Source organism: Nymphaea colorata, chromosome 13 (assembly GCF_008831285.2).
Source record: "Nymphaea colorata isolate Beijing-Zhang1983 chromosome 13, ASM883128v2, whole genome shotgun sequence".
NCBI classification, from domain to species: domain Eukaryota; kingdom Viridiplantae; phylum Streptophyta; class Magnoliopsida; order Nymphaeales; family Nymphaeaceae; genus Nymphaea; species Nymphaea colorata.
This window is the reverse complement of record NC_045150.1, coordinates 12823504-12845351: the sequence shown is the minus strand read 5'-3', so window position 1 is coordinate 12845351 and position 21848 is coordinate 12823504. Positions and strand designations below refer to the sequence as shown.

The window sequence follows — 21848 nt, the reverse complement described above, 5'->3', positions numbered from 1 at the left end:
AGTAGCGAGCAAACTTGTGGCAGAGCCACATATAGGGTCCCCTAGATATTTCTTATTTTTGCATTGATGCTTCTAATATTTGTTTTTTTTTTTAATTATACGAGTGCCCCTCCAGCAAATTTTGCTGGGTCTGAGGGTCTCATAATGTATTTAATATGAGAAAAGTTGTTGAAATGTGCATTCGGCGGATTGGATTTCACACAAAATAAATAAAAGACTTTCAAAAAGTTGCTGAACTTTTGATGTTTTTCATGGAATCACCATTAACTTTTCAAAAATTACAAATGCATGATAAAAACGTGACAAAAGAGTACTTTTTAAGGGGAGTGTTTGACAGCAAGCTGGATATTGGGAACAAAAAAAGTACTCTTTAAAGGAAAAAGCAAAACTGGTAAGCTGTGTTTGATAGCATGCTGTGCTTTGAGAGATTCTCAGTTTAAACATCATGCAAAAATTTTAAATCTACATGTTAAAAACCATGAATTGGGTGATATGTTTTCATGCAACATTCGATCTAAAATCCAAGACTATCAAACACTACTTTAAAGTCACTTGCCCTTGTGTTGATAACAAGGATTAAGTAGCGATTCTCCAGCCTATCAAACTATCAGCTACATAAACTAAATCGAGACTTGATCAGCGGACCACTATGAATCGAGCCTAGGTTCGGCACAAAGGCTGGGTCCCAGCCCACTTGATGATTGATCGAACCCACAAGCCAATGCTCGGAGCCTCGGTCCCTGCCAGGCCCGTCGTCCCTGCTCGTTGTTGCTGCCAACGACCAAAAGAGAAGAAATGTAAATTTCTTAACGATGCATGAAATTTTTATTATTCACATAACCTCCTACACCTCTTTGTGTATAAGATCGCCGGTTCAAATGAAGTTATCTCCTTTGTAGTTTTATCAGTCAAATGAGATGTTTAAGTAGTAAAGGAAATGACCAAGGTTCATGATCTTTTCAAGATAACATACCTTTTTATTAAAATTGGATACCGTATAATATTGAAAACCATTTTTTTTGTACTCTTCCCCATTATTATTATTTTTTAAAAATTTTGCTATGATAAAACGCATATTCTTCTATGAGGTATTCTTCATTGGGTGTTACAGTCCCTCCATTAACATGTGTCCAGCTTGACTCAGAGCCACATAAATTTTGTTGATATTATTTTTTATACTGAGAAACCCTGATGTCATAGTTGACAAACTTGTCAAGTCGTCTGATTGTCCATCCATTTATTGGATCGCGACTCAGTTAGGATCATCAACTAATTGCATGTTTTTTTTTTTTTTTTGACATTGTTGAGTATTAAAATTTGTTATTTTTTAATTGTGAAATATCACAAACTTTATTAAATGCACAAAAGTACTTGAATATGTGTTATTTACTCTTAGTAGATGAAAAAGTTAAACATGATACAGACTTACCTTCTTCATCTATTTATGAAAATACATTACAAAAATTTATGACCTCACCCAATTGGGTCGTTTGAGTCACTCTCTGATCCCATGACCCAATTTTCAACCGATTACCGGGCTTACAAATATATTGATATTATAATAAAAAAAAATCATATTAAAATAATGGAAAAAGGAGCTTAAAAAGAGAGACTTACAATCTATTGTGTTGTCAAGGCAGCAAAAAACGAAAAGCCTTTATAAGTTCCCGCCGTCTTAGTGATAAATATGATAAATATGACGTTCTTTCTGTAATTTCTATTAAATACAAAAAGAGTGTAGTCCAGGTCGCCAGAAAGGACCTCCGAAGATATTTTGGCTGTGAAGAGAGAGAGAGAGAGAGAGAGAGAATCCCTCAGATGGCTCGAATTTGAGAGACGACCTTTTTTTGGTTCCCCCGCCCCAAATCTGCGATACCCAACTTCTTCAATTTCCTTCCCCGTCTTCCCTCCACTTCTTCCACACTACGCGTTTATTTGCCCTAATGGGCGAGGAGCCATCTTTTCTTTCCCGCCCCAACGCCGTCTTTGGCTCTCCTTTATCGTGAGGTAATGCGAGTCTCTCATCTTCATCCTTTGTTTTCGCTGCTGTTGCTTCGATGGTTGCTTGTTTTCTCGCTATTCTTGTGATGTCCGTTCCTCTCATTTCTTCTTCCGAGTTTCTTGTTTTGGACTTTGAGGGATATGAGTGTTGTTTGCTTGAAATGCTATCGTTCTTCTGTATAGCTTGGATGTCTCTGGTTTGCGTCTTAAGCTCCGTGGTCCTTCTTGGAGTCGAATGGTGAGTGGGCGTTGTTCCAATTTTTATGAAGGTGCCGTTCCATTTTGTCTGTTTTCCTTTTTTTTTTGGTGGCTTTAGCTTTGGACTATTGATTATGTTGCTCGTGGTCAATTGGGGAGTGAGTGTGTAATGAATCCATGTGCGATGCGAATGAGTATCTTAGGATATTAAGCTTTAGTTGTTCGCATGAAAGTTATGTAAGGCTTTAGTTTGATTTCAGAGGGTGGCTACTTTGCGGCAGTCAAAAGCATAGTTGCTACTCTTAAGATTGGGCAGTTATTTCAGCAGGGGCACTTTAGTTCAATATTTTGTCCATGGAAAATTCTTATACATGGGCAAGTTTATGGGTTCCCTTCTAATCATGAAGTTCCTTGCAAGCCATATTGTGTTATTTAATTTTGCTTTTAACTGTTTGTGTGCTTTGTTTTCTCTTGAGGTTTATTGAGTGCCCTTTTCTTCTTTCACCTTACGCTACTCATCTGTGTCAACAAACAAGCCAAACAGATGATACTAAGATTTGGTCGATAATATTTCCATTTGGGACAGCTTGTCTTGCCTACTCTTAATCAATGTACAACTGAATATTGCTTGGATATACGTGCTTGGCACATGGCCAACATTCTAGTGTTTGCATGAATGTGGAATTGGCACATACATAGATATACTTGTAATATGGTATTGAGTGTTCCAAGTCCTATTGCATAACACTTCCATAAGTCATACTGCAAGTCTCACAAGGAGACTGGAGAATGCAACTTATAAAATACTATGCGAAAACCTCTTCCTATTGGAAGAAATTGCCCAGAAATCTCTCACAAGTCCCTAAAAAGATAGTTGCTTACTTTCAAAAATATTTCTTGGAGTGAGTGTTGAATCAAAATTCAAAACTAAGTGGCTTCTTGTGTCTCTTAGAGAAAAGGAAAGGAAATAAGTGAAAAAAATGTTGTATCATTTATAGTGCAAAATTTAGAAGCCTCAGATAAATTCTGAAGTTTCTCAATATATTATCCAACACAATAATTTATCCTAGAAGAAACTTAGTATAGATAGATTAGCTCCTACGTCAAGTCCTCCGGGAGTATCATATCTATTTTCTTGATAGTTCTTATATGTGATGAAGTGTTAAATAATAGTATCTATTACCTGAATTAAGTATTTACAGAACCATAGAGGGGCTGTTAAGGTTTATAACTTACTTAAAGCGAATAAGCTTTACCTACGTTCTTCGTTCCCCTAATAAATCCAAAACTCCACAACCTTTTAGTTCATAAATCATAGATATGTCTATGGTCAAGCGTAATTTGCAATCGATAAATTGCCTAGTCATTTTATTAACATTTCTGGTTTTTTTGAAATCAAGCCCTATGGATATGATTTACATGGATCGTTTAATAGAAAACATGTTAAAGTACAATAAGGCTTCTCATTTGACAATTAAGTCTCTATGCAGGAGCTTCTTGAGCCAAATTGTATTTTCTAATAATTAAAACATGTAAAACACTATATTCTGTATTACAAATGTAAAAATTGTATAGTAGTTTAGAAGCGAGTGTTCGAGAGTAAAATGGACTTCATAACAAAAAATCTGCCCCTCTTCCAAAAAACAGTATTGTGCTTATAGCCTTATAGTATCGTATCATGTTATATATATATATATATATATATATATATATATATATATATATGCAACATTGTGGATTTACAAGGGTGTAATTCTCTATGTCAACCCATATTGTGCTATACGGGGCTGTATCCTATGATACCTGGGTGCGCCCAATTTGGACCTGCACCCGTGTCGACGCGGTGCGGGAGCAGATTCGGGTGCCGGTGCGCTTCAGGTGCGCACCCAAAAGGGTCAACGTGAGTCAGGTGCGGTCAGCCGCACCTGACTGAAATCGTCCATTTTCGGACGTGCACCCGACTCGTGTCAAACACGCGTCGGGTGCAGTCAAACAGCACCTGCCCATTTCCGTCCAAATTTTGGGCGTTTTTTAATTTTTACTTTTTAACTTAGGGGTTAGGGCACGCTCAGCTTACCTGTCTTCTCCCTCTCACCGTCTCAACTCTCACGCAGCCTGGCAGCCACGATCGGCTTCTCTGTTCTTTCCCTCTCACAGTCTCATGCAGTCCCTCTCAGTCTCTCTCTGCTCCGGTGCTCCGTGCTCCCTCTCTCTGTGCTGCAGCTGCTGCTCCCTCACCCAGAACTCGCTGCTCCCTTTCTGTGCGCTGCTCCCTCTCTTTGCGACGCCGCTCCTTCTCTGCGCGCTGCTCCCTCACCAAAACCTTGGTTTTAGTTGTGTTCTGCTGCTGCCATGTTTTCAACCGCCGAAGGATGAGAAATTGAGAATGAGTTTTGTTCATGTTATACTTATACCTTTGCTGAAACCCATCAGCCATTTTTTTCTTCTTTTCTTTAAGTTTTTTAAATTTTATATACAAAAAAAAAAAAGACATGCCTGAGGCGTAAGAGGCGCGTCTAGGGAGCTCGGCTGTAGGAGTAAGTTGGGTTACTTACAGGTTACAGCTATCTATTTTGTGATTGCAATATCCCACAATTTAATAAGGCATTTGATGAGAAAAATACGTTATTTTAAAAGCATATTCCTATTCCTATCACACATGTTCTAAAAGTAAGACAACATAATATATATCGATTATTGTAAAATCGATTCATAGATGCTTCAGATTTCGATTTCATTCAACCAATTCTCAACGAATGCTTTAGCAATTAGCAGGCGACTTCGACTTAGAAAACAGGTTTTAATGGGCTTGTAACTACAGTACTAAATAATTAGAGCAACTCCCGAACAACATGTTTGGTTAGATCTTGGATTTGAGGCAATTTGAGAACGTAACGTCCTTAGTCATATGAATTTGAGTGAACTGAATGAGATTTACAGTAAATTGGTGGCTAAGAGACATCATAAACTACGGTTTGAATGTTGAATTGATGATATATATTTGTTGTTGAATTTTGAATTGATGATTGATAATGATATCATGATTAGCAAATTGCAATTTTGATCTTGTTGTTTAATAATTTTGTGGTTTATATTATTATATTTTAAAAATATAAAATACTCTAACCGCACCGCCGCATCTAAATTTTTTGAGATGTGTCGCACCGGCACCAGCACCCGCACCCCGCACCCCGCACTCAGGTGACATAGGCTGTATCATATATACATTGCATATCACACAATGTGGGCTGTCACATAGGTACGTCGAATTGGACCGGTAGACATACCACGTAGCTGAATGCACCGAGTTCATGGGTGTTGTGTCTTCAAGCTGACGTGTGATGCGTGCCTGGTGTGTATGGATTGGCCGCAAACCATTTTTCACTCGCTGTCTTTCTCTCTCCTCACTGTTCATCTCTCTGGCCTTTGTTGTTGGCCATCTTTACATTGCTGGAGATATCCACTGTTGGAAGCCTGCTGCAATTGCTCGTCTCTTTGCTGGTGCCTGCCTCCGAGAACTCTCTCTATATCTCCCTTTAGTTTAGTTTTATTTGTTGCTCTCTCTCTCTCTCTCACACATACACACTCCTGGTTGTTTACTGACTAGAAATAGGGGTGACCGACCCCTCTCAGGCTCTCTTTGTCTCACTCACACACTCTATCTCTCAATCTCTCTATGTTGCTCTGTCTCTTTCTCTCTCTTTTTCTCTGTTCGGGCAGGGTGATTGGCAGCCGGTCACCCCTCTTTGTCTCTCTCTCTAAACGGAAACAGCGGTTGCCAGCAGCTGGTGATCCCTCTTTCTCTCTCGCTTTCTCTCCCCACATTATTTTTAATTATATGTTCTTTTGATTGTTGTTTATCACTTTTGACATTATTTTTGTGGATGTTGTGTTGTGACATTTTTTGTGATCATACTTGCATATCATTAAGCATCACTGCACTACGTGTTGCTTCATAGGTTTAGCGTATCGCTTTGCATCAATGCATTTGACAACATTGCCTGCTTCAATATATGGGTACGACATGCGAATCAGATATGGCTTGGATCTGATCTGATTAGACTTGATCAAAACTTTAAAACATGTGATTTTTTAAAATGTCCAAAAAAAATATAGCACGATTCTCCTTCTGTCTGTTTGGGGAATTAAAAGCAAGCGAAAATGAGGGGAGAGAGAAACACACACACACACACACACACACACACACACACACACATATATATATATATATATGTTGGGATTTTGAGCTAGAAAGAGGTGGAGAAAAAGAAAGAGAGATGTGGGTAAGAAACTCTCAAACAAAAAAAAGAGGGGGATAGAGAGATACTTGCATAGAAAGAGAAGAAGAGGTACCACATCTTCATTTGGATGACAGAGAGAAAGAGAGAGATTAATTTGAAAAAATATCCCTTATCTAAGATTGTGAAGAATCCTATTGGACCTATAAAGGGAGTTGTTAAGTGGTTAGATATGTCTTGGTTTGTAGTCTTTTCAGGGCAGAAACTGAAGTTATTAAGGAGCAGGTTGTGATCCACTGGACCAGGAGCCCGAGCTTAGTGTGAGAGTGGGCCGGGTCATTATAGTTGATATCAGAGCTGATTTAACACTCGGACTTGTGGTCTTATATGCACATATATATGTTCTTTAAGGGGACGTGGATTGTTACATGCCGCTTTGAAAATTTTAATCTTGTATCTAAGATTGTGAAGAATCTTAGGGGACTTATAAAGGAGGTTGTTAAGTAGTCAATTGTCCTAGTTCCTATCTTTTTTTGGTTTGGACCCGAAGCTGCTGGGAGGCTGGTTGGGAGGGGGGTCAGATTGTCACACACCACTTTGAAAAGTTTAATCTTGTAACTAAGATTGTGAAAAATCTTAGGTGACTTATAAAGGAGGTTGTTAAGTAATTGATTGCCGTGGTTCCTATCTTTTTGGGTCTGGACCGAAGCTGCTAGGAGGCGAGTTGGGACTCATTGAACCATGAGCCCAAGCCTGGTATGGGAATGGGCGAGGTCGTTGCAGATATTCGTGGAGTCATGGACAAAGCGACAAAACCTTTGCCCCCATTTTATGCTTGTTTTATTTTTCATTAAGTTTCTTTCAACCCCCTTCCTTGTCATTTGTATTGCTAACAAAAACTTAATTTTTTAGAATTTGCAAATAAATGCTGGCAAGCTAGCAAATTTTTTTATATAATAACATGTTCTACTTACACACATACACACACACACACACATGCACACAAGCGCACACACACAGAGCCTTATCCCCATCACCATCTATGCAGCCATGTTTTCCTGTTAAAATAAGGCAGCTTATTATGATCACCTTTCCTTGATATTCATTCTTTATCTAATTGCCATTATATTTTAGTTTTGTGGGCTTTTTGTGTTTTAGGAAGGATTTGTTTCTTTAGCTTAATTGTGCCCGCGCGATATTTAGTTTATTATGTTATTGATTGGACTCTGGTGATTAAGTTCATTTTTTTTTTGAAATCCACTGGTAAGAAGCTATTTGTGTGTTTATGTTTTTGGAGAGACTAAATGGTTTTTTTTTCTTTATTTACATTTTTTTTTTCAGTGATTGGGCACTGGGGCTTTGGTTCGGTATTGGAACAATGATTTTTTCAAAATTTTCAAACATCTGTTCTGCAGATCACATGGGAAGGCATTGCAGATTTGGAATTTTTTCCGCCTAAAATTTCACAAGTATATGGAAAGTAGGATTTCTGTAGGCCAATAGGCTTTTTAATCTTTACCGATGTTTAACATGCATTGTAACTGAGAATGAAATGGTTTTTATGCTTTGTTTGTTTTCAATCAGTTCATAAGGAAATAAACTTGGATAAGGAACTGTTGGAAATTTGGGTTATGTTTTTCAAGTTAAAATTGTGATTGATATGCCATGATTCCTCAACCTATGGTTATTGGCCATAGGTTCATCGTAACTACAACCAATTTTGACTGGTTAAACAGGCACAGGTTTAAGGTGGAAATATCAGAATGACAGGCTGGACTTTCCATGTTTTTGTAAATTGTGCTTTTGATTTGATTGCAATGGAAAATAAATAAGAAAAGTTTCAGGATTATGTGCAAAGAAACATCCCGTCCCTTATTACAGATTATCCTTTGACAGAAGAATCTAAGACTTGTTTTTCTCTGTTAACAGTTGAAGGGCTAGGTGCAATCTGGAATTAACATGTGTGCCTAATTGAACATCCAATTAGTTGTTATGTGCTTTGTTTTAAATCTTCCATCTTTATAAGTAGATGGGTTCTAATATGAATTTTTTATAGGAATTAAGGATATCAGAGAGGATATGTTTATAGCTATATGTGGTATGTTGCATCCATCTGGAATATATCTGAATTCTGAAGTGATTCCTGCAGCTGTATGATTTCATTTGTGGCTTTCTTGTTTGGTGTTAATATTATTGAAGGGATGTCTCTTGTTTTTTGGCCTTACTGTCAGATGCTTTCTTTGCCTGTTTCTGGGCATGCTAGCTTTAGCAGTTTTTACATATGCAATATGTTAGAAAGTTCAAAAGGTTTGTTGTTGGGACTTCATTCACTTTATTTATGTCTACATGCTTTATCCAATTGCTTACCTTTGTATTACTGTGGCTGATCTTCAACGTTTTTTTTATTTTTCAGTAATATTGTTTTTTCTACTGATAACAAGCCAAAGAGAACATCTATTTTCAACCTTTGGTGGATGAAGCTTTTGACTAATGGCATAGACTCGAAAGCGGGGCTTGTTTCCTGATGCATGTGCTGCTGCAGAAATGGAGGAAGATTCATCACTTATAGGTGGAAAAGAATTGCTCCTTAAGTCAACCAGAGACACTGGTAGGTGACCAGTTCATTTTTGCTACCTAACCTAGACCTTGGAAATGGTTGCATATTTATCATCATAAATGGATAGGAGTCTGATACATTTTCTGCATTTTGTAGAAGTATGACATTTTTTTCATCTTCTCTCCTAATCACAAATTTCCACCTTTCTTCCCACCCTCCAGGGCTCTTTCTACCTTGCTTAGGGGATTGGTCTGAAGACCTTGAAGTTAAAAAGTATCAAGAGATTATTTCTCTGGGTGTCTAGAGGCTGCTAGGCCCCACTTTCCTATTTAAACAAAAAAGGAAACTTCTTCCCACCCTCCAGTGCTGTCAGCGGGTCAGACTGGAGTCTGATATCTGATATGTCTATATCTGGAGGACTGGAAATATCAGGTTTTGGAACAAACATGGAGTCCGAGTGAAAACAAATTGGTTATCAGCCTGGATTTTTGACAGATGTAATCCAACTCCCAGAGGACAAGTGTGGTAGCTTACCCATTGAAAGAATGGGCCAGTTGGATACCCAATACAAATATATTTAAAGAGTCATGCATTGTAGCAAAGGGTCAATGATGTTGGTTCTCAAACTCTCATCCTTTTGTATGAAAGCAAAGGAACAGTGTCATGAAAGCATTATAACATAAAAAGAAACATGTGGGATCATTGTGACAGGACAAGCTGACTCTACAGTTGCCTGACATGTTGATAAGCATAAGTAGCTCTCGTTTTGTAATCTGGAAGATGTTATTGAATTGAATGCGATTTCATATATGTCTGACCTAGTAATTTTTTAGTCTAGTTGTTTTTCTCATGGATTATGATCAACTTGAGCTCAGTCCTCATCTTACCCCCTGGTTTGATTCTGGACATATTCTGCTATGCGTCTGTTGCGGCATTCAGCTATCAGTTGTTAGCTGTTAGCAACTTAGCTACATTGTTGTTATTCTTTTTAATTCAAGTAGCACCGTCAATTTTATTGAGGGCTTGTTATGAAAAATATCAGAAGGTTTTCTATGTATTAGAGAAGAAATATTTGCTGTTGTAGCACCACTTATTATCATAAAAATATAAAAAAAAACCATTTAGAATGACTTTATATTTTCCTATGTCATAGTATTCCGAGGCCATGGTTTCCTGTATATTGATGACAGTGTGTCTGCATCTCTACCATAAAGAAAACGACTTTAAATCCCTCCCTCTATATAAATTGATGGTCAAGGATCTGTTATCAAACAAGATAAAACTAATTTCATTTTGGTGAGTGTAATTTATGCTAAGGGTTTTATTATGAGCCATTGGATCTTGATCTCAGTGAAAAGGCATATCAATCAGGTTCATATATTGGGTCCATATCCAGATCCAATTATCCTCCTATATTAAAGTCGTGCACCTTTATGTGCCTAATCACTGGCTAGTGGTGGCATATTTTGTTATTTCAACTTAAGTATTGTTGTATTTTGGTCAAAGAGACATACTAAAGTATACGCAAGATTAGGGCACGGCTATTCCTTTTGACGAAGGTTGCCGTCCCACTGAAGGAGGTTTCTCTTACACATTCATCTCATTCCAGCCTTCATAGTGAGTACATCTAATTCCTCTCCAAATCTAACATGGTGTCGGAGCGGTGTTAGACCCCGAGACAGTGTGTTTTCGAAGGTGTGACCTTGAAGATTCTCGTTCCACAAGTTAAGGATGCTGATCTGGTTAAGTCTTCTCACTTCTACTTTCTCTATCTTAAATTTTCTCCATAGTCTCTGTTTCTGTCTTAATCTTTTCTGTCGTGATTTCCTGCTGTCTATTCCTCTGCCTTTACATTAAATATATCCACTTTTTTACGTTCTTTCTGTTTCTATTCTCTCTCAACCTCTTATCGTGATTTCCTGCTATATTTCCTTTTGTTGCTGCAGTAATTGCACTGTTTTCAGAAATCATTTTATGGTTTCGTCGGAATGTCCTTGTTAATCTGTCTTGGTCGTTTTTTTCTACTATTTCTGTTTTTTCTGTCTACTTCCCATCCTTTGTTGTCTCTTATCTCACATTATTCTGGTTTTTCTTGTCCTTGACGTCATCTTATTTATATTCAGCCTTTACACATCATTTTTATGTACTCTGCAAGTCTGTCTGCAGTTACTTACTGCTCGAATGTCCACCTGTCACATTTTCTGTAGCTTCTTTAACCAGCAGTAAAAAAGAACAAAACACAAGTCTATTCTAAGTTTCTTTAAGGTTCATTCCATTCCCAAAAGAAAACAAAGAGGAAAAAGAAAAAGAACAAAAGGGAGGGTCACCTGGATGGAAGCAAGCAGACTTCACCAGAGTTTATCTCATGTGATGTTAGGGATCTTCGTTTGGAATGGAAGCAAGCAGGCTCCACCAGAGTTTATCTCATGTGATGATAAGGATGGGAAAAGGAAGACTTCCACAGTGCTTCACAAGAACCCTGATCGTGACAACTGGGAGAAAAGGAACCAACTGGTTGTTGCCTATATTACTTCCACTTTCTCTCAGGAGGTATTGGTGGAGGTTTCAAAGTCGTGTACTGGGAAGGAGCTTTGAGATATGTTAGCAGGGACTTACTCGTAAGTTTTACAGGCAAGTATTGTCTTTAGTTTCAGATGGCTCGCAGAGGATCAATGCCAATAAGAAAGTATTTGTTCAAAGTGAAATCCATCACATATCAGTTGTGTCTTCCTGGATCCCCGATTAGTGATCTAAATAAGGTGCAATTGATTTTGAGCGGGGTGTGGGCTTGATCCGGAGTGCAATATGCTGGTCACTTGTTTGACGAGTTTTTACCTTCATAACAGGCATTGTGTGCCAAACTAATTTAATATGAGCCTATCTTCAAAAGCTTCTCTGAGGATGAGACTGCTACTTAAAGTGACTCACGGGAAGCATTGGCTGTCACATGGCTATAGCAATGCTGGCAGAAGAGGATAGGGTCTTGGACAAGGTGGTCGACAAGGACTTTTGCCCACTCCTAGTACACCACCCATCGCTACTAGACAAAGGACTGTTCCAACATGTTTCATTTGCAACGAGAGAGGACATGTGAAGGTGCATTTGGTTCAATCAACAGAATAAGGGAAAAGGTCTGCAGGTGAATGAGATGAAAGGGAACAACAACAAGGACACATCAGAAATTAAAGAACTGCTCATCTTTGCCTTAGCTGAGTTGGACCTAAAATAGAATGATAGTGGAAAGTGGTAAATTGATTCAGGTTCTGCTGCATTGACAGGTGATGGCCGTCAGATTCATCAACTTGTTCCTTATTTTGGTAGAGGGAGGATAGTCACTGGGGATGAGACTCACCACACTATTACTCAAGTTGGGAAGTGCATCATTCCAATGTCAAATTGTCAACTTACGCTGTCCACTGTTTATCATTCCCTAATATTAGGGAGAAGATGGTTTTTGTGTAAAAATTAATGGATGACAATCATGCTTCAGTTGAATTTACTTCTTTTGTGCAAGTCAAGGACCTTCACATGAAGAAGACGTTCGCTAAAAGGAAAAAGGGGAAGGAAATATGTTCATGTTTCTAGACCATCCAATTGGTAGCAGTTCTTCCAGTTTGAAGCTCAAGTGCAAGTCTCTCAAAGAGTCTCAACTGGTTCTTTGTGTGTGCGAGTGTAATAAGCCAAATGTCTAGGTTAGGTCATTGTGGAAGCCACTTTATCAAAAGTTTAATCTCAAATTATCTCATTTCTTAGGCTGATGTTAATCTTGATGTTGGGAAGAAAGTTGTTCTAGTTGTCAGTTATGCAAGAGCCATGTACTTCATTTTATTTTTGTTAATAAAAGAGCTTCAAGTCCTTTTGAAATTATTTGTTCCGATGTTTGGGGTCCAGCTCCCATCCCTTCTTCCTCTAGGAGTCGTTATGATCTCATCTTTGTTGACAGCTCTGTCACGTGGTACGGTTGTAAAGGCAGCGTACCCGTACCAGTCAGGTATGACACCGGTGTTGGTACTGGTACTGCCTGGGTACCTCTTGGGTAGTGGTCAAACAGTATTGGATACCAATGTTATCTGTATCGTACAATATACATGCATATCATACGACACGTGTTGTATAGGTTTAGAAAACCTATACGATACGCTTACGATACACGATACGCTTGTGTATCGTAAGCGTATCGTTCGTATCGTACGATACGGGAAAAAAAAAAGGGTCCAATGCCCCCTTTTTCGTTATGTTTTAAAGTTTAAACACTCCTCCCTCTCTCTCTTCTTGTGTTTAAAGACTCCAAGAGACGTGGGAGGGAGAGATTTTTCCCATTTTCATCAAAAACCACTGAGGATTCATCGATTTTGACAGATATTACCGTTGAATCGTGAAAGATGATAACTATATGTTTTGAACTTATGAAATTGTGATGTGATATAAGTCCTAAGACTCCAAGTCCTAAGATTCTATAAAATTTTCAAGTTTAAAATTGTGATGAATGTTTATTATGTTATTTTGAATCTCTGATTTCTTATTTTTGAATTTGTTGTTAATACACATGAATGTTCATTATGTATGATGATCTTTTTTATATTTGAATACATTTTTCTTGATTTCTAAGTTTTTGTTTATTTTTTTCAGATTTTTTATGATTTTTCTCTTTTTTTTCTAATTTTTAAATATTTTTTAAATTAAGAAATTAATTTTACGTTACGCTACGCTACGTTTGCGATACGGCACGATATGGTGTATAGGTTGGCCCGACCTATACGCGATACGCTACGCCTTTTACAACATTGCTGGATACTGTCAACGTACCTAAGACCGTATCCGTCCGATTGAGGACTCAATCAAAGTTGACCAAATCCTTTCCTCTCCAAAATTTAGGATTTCACTTTTGTTCTTTTCGCCATTTACACTCATGATATTTTGAATCATGAATGTGTTATTTTTTTTGAGTTCTTATTTTATGTTGTATATATATATATATATATATATATATATATATATATATGTAGCCGTATTCCCGTACCCAAGTTTTTTGGAAATAGTCCGAACTAGTACCCGTACCGGCACCTACATGACATAGGTTGACAGCTACTCATGATACACTTGGATTACTCTATGAAAAGTAAATCTGAAGTGTTCTTTCTTGTCCAATATTTTCATAATCTTGTCTGTAATCAATTTTACATGACTTTCCCATTTCTCGTCTAACGATGAAACTTTGCTTATTTCTTTTTCTTTTTTTTTTTTGAGGATGGACGAATGAAATGACATTTCTCTTCTGAAAAGATGAAAGCCATCGAGTCCCCTTTACCAAGATCTTCAGCCTATCCCGAAACCGGTAAAACATTATATTTACAAGGAATTTTCATTGTATGGATAGATCTTGTTGTGAAAAGATCTATTACTGGCTAATTCATGGGTATAGCCAAATGGTGTGTTTCATCTACAATTCAGTTTTTCGAATCTGATGGTCATCATGAGTTTGCATCCAATGACTTCATTCAACACCTCCAAAAAAATGGAATAGGGATGAGGGTGTCTTGCCTGCATACAGGCACATTGTGGAAAACGTAATGACCATGATGCACGACACTAACCTTCTATCAATCTATGGTGTTGTACATGTGATAAACAGATTGCCTATGAGTATTCTTGATGACAAGTCCCCATTTTATACTCTTTATGATATACATCCGAACTACAGTGATTTGTGGGTTTTTGGAGTGTTTGTTATATTCATGTCGACAGGTCACAAAGGAATAAGTTTCGGAACAAGGTTATAAAATGTAGATTTGTTGGGTATGTTGAAGATTATAAAGGATACAAGTGTTATGATTTGCGCAACAAGAACATGAAGGTATCTCATAACGTTGTTTTTTATGAGCTTAATTTTGACCAGTAGAGCAGTGATAAAACCACCCCCATTGGAAAGAATGTCTGTATACCACCCGTGGCTCAATGTAGATCTCTTTGCTAGCTTAGGGGATGGATGCAATGAGGACAGCTCCTAGTATAGTTTGGGACCTCACTAGGTTGTTGATGACGACCCCCTTCACAAGATTCCACTGTGGAAGGCAAGTATAAAGGCATAGTCTATAGTCCACGTGAAAAGGGCACTCAAGCTGAACCTACCACTCACACAAATGGTGCCGCATCTACTTCCTTGGTTCCCACTATTAGGCTGTTTTTTTTGCCTATGGCTCCCAATTGAGAGATGGGTTAGTTGCAATTAATTCTCTATGGATCTGCAGATGTTGTTTTCTGCTATAAAGGATGAAGATGAGCTGCTGACATTTCATCAAGCTATTCATTCAAAGAATTGGATTGATGCTATGAACGATGAGATTGAATCCCTCCATAAATGTGGAACATGGGAGATTGTGCATAGACCTATGGATAAAAATGTTGTGCCATGTTAAAATTAAGTATAAGCCAGATGAAAGTACAGAAAGGTACAAATCTCACCTTTTTGCGGAAGAGTTTACACAACAAGCAGAGCAAGGTTATGATGAAACCTTTAGTCCTGTTGTGCGGACGAGGACAGTTCGGGTTATTTTGACATTGGAGGTGGAGCATGATTGGCAAAGTGGTCGACTGAGTGTAAAAATGCTTTCTTGCATGGGGATTTGAAAGACCTGTATATGAAAGTTGAAACAACCACCTAGGTACATTGATTCAAGGAGATATGTGTGTAGGTTAAAGAAAGCTGTATATGGTCTCAAACAAGCTTCTATATCTTGGTTTGATAGTTTTTCCACTGAGATTCAAAGTTATGATTTTCAGAGGTCACAACTAGATCGACTAGATCATTCAATGCTTATTTACCAAAACCATGGTGTCATAACTCTTCTCCTAATTTATTATGTGAATCATAAAATGGGGTTACAGGATTGTTATCCTTACCTTGATCCCATTGAATATTGGAGTTTAGTGGGGATGTTATAGTATTTGACTTTTACACGTCAAGATGTTGTTTATATTGTGAATCGGGTATCTCAATTCATGCATGAACCCTGTACCTTACATATGGAAGTTGTGAAACACATAGTGAGACACTTAAAAGGAACAATGGGAGATGGGTTGCTTTAAGGGCACACACTCTCAGATTCAGTAGGGCATAAATTGACAATATATAGTGATGCAGATTGGGCAGGAGACCCTGACGAACAGTGGTTAGTCTTAGGGTATAGTGTTTTCATTGGGGGCAATCTTGTGACATGGACCAGCAAAAACAAAAGGCTGTGGCTTGGTTGAGCACCAAAGCAAAAAACAGATCAATGGCAGCAGTTGCTGCAGAAGTTATGTGAGTGCAGCATCTCTTGGCTGGAAGTTGGAGAGAGATCTCTCATTGCATTCTTCTGTGTGATAATGAAAGTGGTGTACATATGTCCTTCAATCCCATTCACCACAGCCATGCCAAACATATAGAAATTGACCGACATTTTGTTTGCTAGAACATTGAATAGATGGAGATTGAGCTCCAATTCATCTGCACACATGATCAAGTGGCTGATCTTTTTACTAAAGGTCTTACAAGAGACAGATTTTGGACATTGAAGAGCAAGTTGATCATGGTTCAAATCAATCGGGTTCCATGTGTAGATCCAATTATCTCTTCCATTGGATTGCTCGAAGTTTCATGCATGGCTTGCTTATTATCACATGGTTAAAGTGCCAATCCTGGGCACCATAGGCTTAATCGTTTTTGTAATAGTTTCTAGCCTATAATTAATAAGTCTTATTGCCTGTGTGGTTAACTTAAAAGCGCATGGCAGGCCTAGGTGGGACTTTCAAAAAGAACTAAGTGGCACCCAGGCAGGGCCAAAATGGTAAATGAAAGAAAAAGGAGAAGAAATTATATGAAGTAGGAGGAGGAAAAGGAAAAAGAAAACTCGAAGAGAGAACAGAAGGAAAAAGAAATTTACAAGATTTTTTCCACTTGGGCCTGTCCCTGTGGTAGCTTTGTAAAAGAAGGTGGTCATGTAAGGCCTAGTCAGGTGTCTAGGCATGCTTTAGGGGTGCATTTGTTTTTGTTTTCAAGCCCAGTTATGTTGTTGAAATTTAAAAACAGTTGTCTTATTATTGGTGGTTACGTCTGTTACCTGGATCTTTTTTTCTTAATTGAAAAGAATGAATCAGGTTTTCACTACTTTTAAGAAGTCTCACAAAGTCAACTTGTATATAAAGCCTCACCTAAATAGCGATTCCAGTGGAAACTTCATTTCAATCATGTTATGAAGCACCTACATAAGAATGGAATTGTGCATGAGTTGTCATTCCTATGAATGTGTCAAGTGGGTGCCAATAGAGTGCTGGCATCTCAATGTGGTTTGACAAAATTGCGAATGCATTTTTCTTAGCATTTTCTGTTTTATCTCTTTCATTTGCTTGAATGTCTACACTGTACTTGATATGAGCAATATCCAATATTTTCCTGCTTCATTGCTTGCCTATCATGAACTTTTGTAAACCACTTGATTTGTTGGAAGCAGGAGGTGATATGCCTGTTGATGATTCTTCCAGACCAGCCATCAGGGCAGAAAATGTTGTCAGAAAACGGGCCTCAAAATGGGATTTAGTTTCTGAATCTTCCGTTCGAGATGAAACTGATAAAGACAAATCAAATGCAGAAACAAGTAATGCTTATCGGAACAAAGAATCAAAGTCTGATTGGCATGCACCGGCAACTGTTAATGCCCCCTCTAACAGCTGGGGAGAATGGAAAAATGACAATACAGATAGGGATGGAGGTGATGCTGTGTGGTGTGGGGAACAAAGCTATGCTACAAGAATGTCTCCAGGTTTGGATGCTTGGAGGCATCGACAAGGCAGTCGCTCTCCAAGGAGTGGCTGGGCTTCATCACGAAGGTCTTATCTTAACTTCCAACATTCAGTAATCTTTGCTATTCACCTGCTAACTGACAATTTGCTTTTCTGGAAAGACATTCTTGTCCTTTATTTGTAACCGTCCTATGGTCCTACTTATACACACCTGTCACTGATTTCTTAGCTATTCTTTTTTCGAGTTGAGGGCGTGTTTGGGTGACACATTGTCTCCAAAACGGCATTGGAAAAACCCAGTTTTGACAAAACACTGTTTTCAAAAAGGATTGAAACCTGGCTCCCCCAGGTTATACAGAAAATGTCGTTTTTTATCTTGTCACCCAAACACACAAACTAGTTTTTAAAAACTGGTTAAAAAAAACTAGGTTGACACAAAACCTGGTTTTCACAGTTTTTTTTTGGGTGCCATCCAAACACAACCTCGAAGGTTTCTTATTTGCAAATCTGCATGCAGGAGTAGGAGCAGGAGCCCTCCCCGCAGCTTTAGGCATGACACTGATGACAGGAAGGAGAGGGGGAGAAGAGAAGCTCAAGGTTCAGTTCCTGTTTGCATCAGTTACTCAAAAGGCCAATGCAGGAGGGGAAGTGAATGCAAGTATGCCCATGTGAATAATGACCGCGATATTGCCAAGCATTTCAACAAAAACATTGTAACAGAAAGAAATGGTCATAGACAAGAGAGAGGAAGATATGCGGACAATGGGACACACTCTGATTCACATGATAGACATCTGAGAAGCAGGTTTCCTCAGGATGATAATATTAGAAAACGAGATACAGAAAGAGAAAGGCGGCCTACTTTCTGCCGTGACTTTAGGGCTGGCAGGTGCTTCAGGGATTCAGGTTGTAAATACATCCATGATGATGGAGTTAGGTCGAGTGATGATTTTTCTGTTAAGGAGACGGTATTAGAAAGGAAACATTCTGGTAGCAAGGAGGGACAAGAGGTACATGAACATTTGCAGGAGCCAAAGCATGAAACAGAGCTGCGAGATGATAGGGAACCACCATGTCGTTTTTTTGCAAGAGGCTCTTGCCAAAAAGGATCATCTTGCAGGTACTCTCATCAAGTCTCTACTCATGAGACTTCTGGTAAGAGGTCAAGAGATGAAGGTCGGTCAAGAAGGGCAGATGATCGTCATAGATCGAAGGGGGAGTCATATTCAGAATGGGGTGCAAAGTCAGAGTATGATACTCATATGTCTGACTGGGGTCAAAGTAGTGGTGCTGAAGGAGTTGGTGATGTGAAAGGAAATATTGAATTGTTAGATGTTTCATGTTCAGATAAGGAAGCCAATTTAGAATCATACAATCACCATACAGCACAGGAGCATGAGCCCCACCATGTAGATGACAGCAAAGGGGATCCCAAAGAAGATGTCAAATATCAAATTTTACCCAAGGAAGGTCTGGAAGATTCTTTGCATACAAAAAATCAACATAAGAATGGAGATCCATATGGATGGAGAGAGATTGCCCCTTCTAAAGTTGGCCTTCTCCGTCCAGATGAATCTTCCACGTCATTCCAGCAGCAGCATGGTAACACCACCTTGTCTACAAGCAGCTCTGACACCCAGTCTGGTAGTACTAACATGTGGAACCAAATAGCTGTTTCTGCAAGCAATGCTCCCATTTCTGCATTTTGTTGGCCTGTGACAGGTATGAGCCAACAACTGCCTTCTCAAGCCCCCATAGCAGCATCCATGCAGGTCCTGTTGACTCAGGCTGAAGCATGTCAAAAACTTGACACACCAAAAGCAGATAGTGTGAGTGCGCCTGCCTTGGTCAATAATGCAATGCCTGCACTACTCCAAATGACTCCTAGCATGATAACTTCACAGAATTCTGTTGCCAATGATCGTGCTGTTCAGATGTCAAGCATCTCAGCATCACTAGCACAGATATTTGAAACTGTACAACAAATTCCACAACTGTACAACTCATTGAATTCTGTTGGTTCTGTTGCTTTGGCACCTTCCCAGCCCTTTACAAATCCCAACATCATAGTGCCTACTGAAGCAGCCCCCTCACTTCATAATCAGGATCAGTTGTCCCAAAGTAAGCCGTATGATCCGATAACTGACAGTATGGAGCCCCTCCAGCAGTCAGAAAATGGTCAGCAAAAAATCTTGGAAGGCAGTGCACCAAATTTGGATAAGCAGCAGGCTGACATGAAGCTCGATGAACTTTATAGCATTCGTGAGAGCAACAAAAAAGATGTTATGCAGCAGAACTCTGCTCCTGAACAAAAGAAAGGTATTCAGGGGGACGAGGCATGCAAGGATACTCAAGATCAAGGAAAGGGAAAACAAACTGACAATTCAACCGATGCCCATGGTGATACTACCAATGAAGAAAAGAAAAGTAAGGAGGCAAATAAGGAGGCGAAAGGGATTAGAATGTTCAAGTTTGCACTAGTGGAGGCTGTCAAAGAGATGCTGAAGCCAACATGGAAGGAAGGTCGCATGAGTAAGGAAGCTCACAAGACTATTGTGAAAAAAGTAGTTGAAAAAGTGACAAGCACATTACAAGGGCCTCAGATACCTAATACCCAAGAACGAATTGATCAGTACCTTGCATTTTCAAAATCGAAACTTACTAAACTTGTACAGGTAAATCACTACTTTTCTTTTTGACTGTGTAATTTAGATTACAGATTGCAACCTGGAACCATTTTACAGAATTATAGGCCTGAGAAAGCCATTATGGTAACAGACTATCATAACATTATCAACATTTTGTGGCCATTGTTTGTTCTCTGGGGCAGCCGTCTCATGCCAGCACAGTTGTGCATATTATGAACTGTGGCTCTCTTTTAGTATTACAAACCCCTCCACACAACATGCAAGGGCACACCCCATGACTGCTTAGGTGGGTCTACTGCTTCAAAGTGTTTGAGCTCAATATCAGGAGCTCCACACTCAAGGCTTATATCCTTTCCTGCAAGGTTGAAACTGTAGAGATTCCCTTTTTTTTTTAGACAGAAAAGGATGTGGGAAGTCCTTGTCAGTTGACTATTTGTGGATGGATTGATCCATGATGAGTTGACTGTTAGTGAGGAATGGTGAGGTGGTGAGTGCATTCCACTAGTTTGCCAACATTTTACATCCACTAAGGGTTAGTTGGCATTGGTACAGTGATGATTTTTCCTGGAAAATACATCAAATGCGTGTTCTTTCCTTTTTATTTTTCACAGCACACACACACTCTCACACGAAGCGTCATATGCATAATAAAAGATGGTGGCTGACCACCATTTTATCAGATGGCTATAAATGTCAGACCTAGTTTTTGCTCTTTGCAGGGAGCTACTGTTTGGAACTGATCTACATTCTGTCTTTCTTCACATGCAGGCTTATGTTGAGAAGTACTTGAAAGTTTGAGATTCATGTTGTTTAATGCCAGCTAAACATATGTTTAATTGGCAGTTCACTAGATGAGATATTCCTGTATACTGTCGGAGAATTTTGTAAGTTTTGAGTTTGCAGATCTTCTACTGAGTAGCAACATTTGGTTCATTGTGGCACATTTGCATATTTCTACTTAGGCTATTGAAGCTTGTGCATAGGTAGATCGGCACTTTCTTGTGCCAGTTTGTACACTTCCCAATTAACTTGCATGCATGAGACAACATTTCATATGTATCATCCCTAACTTAATTGAATTGCAGGGAAGAATTTCTCCATTAGGAAGAGTTTTTTCTTCTTTCTGTTGTCATTAATGGGAATACTTAATCGGCGAGCACTTTTGAGGCACTTTTCTTGGACAGATGCTTGGCTAATGTTTCTCCTTGAACTCTTCTTGCTTCCTTGTTTCAAGATCACCAGTGTGACGGGGGTGTTAGGCTGAAAACTCTGGGTCAAAGTTGTCAAGTTCCAAGCTCTCCACCTTGTGTCCCCGAGCTTTTCCTGGTTGTTGTCCTCATAAAGCATGGCGGTCAGGGGCTCATCCTGTTTTTTCCTCTCGAGAAACGGGTCGATTTTCTAGTCCTTGTATTCCTTGTCATTAGAGCA

General features: G+C 38.9%; 1 protein-coding gene across 1 annotated transcript; it reads left to right on the top strand.

Moving 5' to 3' along the window:
• Nucleotides 1-1760: 1760 nt before the first annotated feature.
• On the top strand, nucleotides 1761-21520 carry LOC116266819 (zinc finger CCCH domain-containing protein 38-like). Its single transcript, XM_031648219.2, has 5 exons — nucleotides 1761-2007; nucleotides 8851-9045; nucleotides 17484-17859; nucleotides 18290-20447; nucleotides 21189-21520. Exons 2-5 carry the CDS (start codon nucleotides 8982-8984, stop codon nucleotides 21216-21218), a joined length of 2628 nt encoding a protein of 875 aa, XP_031504079.1. The 5' UTR covers nucleotides 1761-2007; nucleotides 8851-8981; the 3' UTR covers nucleotides 21219-21520.
• The last annotated feature ends 328 nt before the right edge of the window (nucleotides 21521-21848 follow it).